The sequence below is a fragment of the Anticarsia gemmatalis genome, chromosome W (assembly GCF_050436995.1).
Source record: "Anticarsia gemmatalis isolate Benzon Research Colony breed Stoneville strain chromosome W, ilAntGemm2 primary, whole genome shotgun sequence".
Lineage (NCBI taxonomy): Eukaryota > Metazoa > Arthropoda > Insecta > Lepidoptera > Erebidae > Anticarsia > Anticarsia gemmatalis.
The window spans coordinates 10,921,869-10,924,037 of NC_134775.1; the positions used below are offsets into that span (position 1 = coordinate 10,921,869).

The following is a 2,169-nucleotide window of genomic DNA, read 5'->3' on the forward strand; positions in this document are numbered from 1 at the left end:
TACATTTACTAACTTTATATTAACAAGTACTAATAATTATAATACATTTTACAAACAGTAACACAATACAATAATACACTTATAATTATTTACAATACTTAACTAATATAATAACTAAAACAATAACAACAATATTTATTTACACCTCATTAATACTATCACCATCACTATCACACGTCATAAATTGCATCTATCCGAACGCCGGATAAATTACGTGCCAGCTGGTAGAATTGTATTACGGAACCGCGCGCATCGCCAGCGCATTGTGACGTCGTCCTTGGGGCGGAGCTTAGGATGCGCCCGCGCGCTGACCTTCGAGAGTCGCCAGTCGAGATCCTACTGTCCGACGCGAAGCGCACCACGCTCATTGCACGCACCGCTTGCCTCCGCTACCCACGCACTATTAATTGTTGCATATTTTATATTTCGCTGTGCTTTTTCTATTCTTATATTCTGTGCTTGACTTTCTGTGCCTTACTTCTATGCTGTACTTTCTTCTGTGTTTCTGTGTGCCTGTGAACCCTTCTTGTACCTTCTTCTGTGTGTTCGTGAATTATATGTCGTGAGTACAACTATCTTTCTTTTACTCGCCTACACGCCGTGAACACACGTAAATAATTATAGTGATAGTTCTAAATAGATGCCTAGTCCCTATCACTAAAGTGGTAACCCCGATAGAAAACCGCCAGAAGGGCTCGAGTAGTTCGACACTACTCGAACGTGTTGTTCAGGCCCGAAGCCTGAAAAACCTCTATAAGTGAGCGTAGAGTCCTCCAAGCACACTAGCATGATGAGCGATAGCAGTGACTCCGCAAAATCCTGCGCTACCGCCGCCTCTACGCGTAGCAAAAAGCGCGTGTCCACTGCCGCGTCATCCGACATTTGTCGCGTGGCCGTCCGGATTCCTCCGTTTTGGCCAGATGACCCGGAGATTTGGTTTGCGCAAGTGGAGGCACAATTCGCCAATGCGAACGTAACCAGTGACGCAACAAAATTCAATTACGTCATCGGGAACCTGGAGTACCAATACTCGAAACAGGTCCGAGACATTTTGATTGCGCCACCAGCGGAGAACAAGTATGAGAAGCTCAAGCAGGAGCTTGTCAAGCGCTTGTCGGCGTCCAAAGAGAAGAGGGTTCAGCAGCTCCTCATGCACGAGGAACTGGGTGACCGCAAGCCCTCACAATTTCTCCGTCACCTGCAAGGGTTAGCTGGTCCGAGCGTTCCAGAGGAGTTCCTGCGGACTATCTGGAGCAGCCGCCTTCCCAGCAACGTGCAGACCCTTCTCGCGTCGCAGCCCAACGCGAACCTGGAGGCAGTAGCTGACCTGGCCGATAGGGTCCAGGATATTGTCTCCCCCAGCCAGGTGGCAGCAGCGTCGTCACCAAGTTCCGGCCGAACGATGCAGGACATGGCTGGCGAAATCGCCGAACTCCGCAAGGCCGTCAAGGACCTGACGACGCAGATGCGACAACGCTCCCGCTCTCCGTCTCGGTCGAGAGCACGCCGTCGTAGCCGATCCGGCAGCAGACGCTCCGACTCCAGCCACCGCAAGCATCCGCTTTGCTGGTACCACTACAAGTTCGGAGCCAACGCGAACAGCTGCGTGAAGCCCTGCGACTACCGGCCTTCGGGAAACTCTCAAGGCAGTCGGTAATGGCGACGAACGACTGTCCCCCTCTTCCTGGTCGCCTGTTTGTGACGGACCGAAAGACTAAAGTGCAGTTTTTAGTGGACACTGGTAGTGACTTATGTGTGTATCCGCGTCACGCCTTGCATGAACGTCGTGACAAGTCCAACTACCAGTTGTCGGCCGCTAACGGCAGTGTCATAGCCACTTACGGCTATTTACAACTATGTCTAAACCTTGGCTTACGCCGTAATTTCCCTTGGCGTTTTGTTGTAGCTGATGTAACCAAGGCTATAATTGGTGTCGACTTCCTAAATTTTTATAATCTTGTTGTCGATGTACGCAACAAGCGTTTGTTAGACGACACCACTAGCCTCTCAGTGGTAGCGTCCATTGTAAAAACTACGGACGCATGTTCAGTTAGGGTCACGACTGGGGATTCAACTTACCACAGTATCCTGGACGAATTCCCGGATATAACTCGACCCGCTGGCACACCACGCACAACTTCACACAACACTGTACATGATTTCAAAATA

At 49.8% G+C, this 2,169-nt stretch overlaps 1 protein-coding gene across 1 annotated transcript; it reads left to right on the forward strand.

Annotated features, from left to right (window-relative positions):
• Positions 1–790: 790 nt before the first annotated feature.
• On the forward strand, positions 791–1,657 carry LOC142985955 (uncharacterized). The gene has a single exon (XM_076134190.1). The coding sequence runs from the start codon at positions 791–793 to the stop codon at positions 1,655–1,657; it is 867 nt and encodes a 288-aa protein (XP_075990305.1).
• Positions 1,658–2,169: the final 512 nt, after the last annotated feature.

Bases quoted from the DNA above. Each gene is read 5' to 3' on its own strand.
- LOC142985955 (XM_076134190.1), top strand. From the start codon at position 791: ATGAGCGATAGCAGTGACTCCGCAAAATCCTGCGCTACCGCCGCCTCT.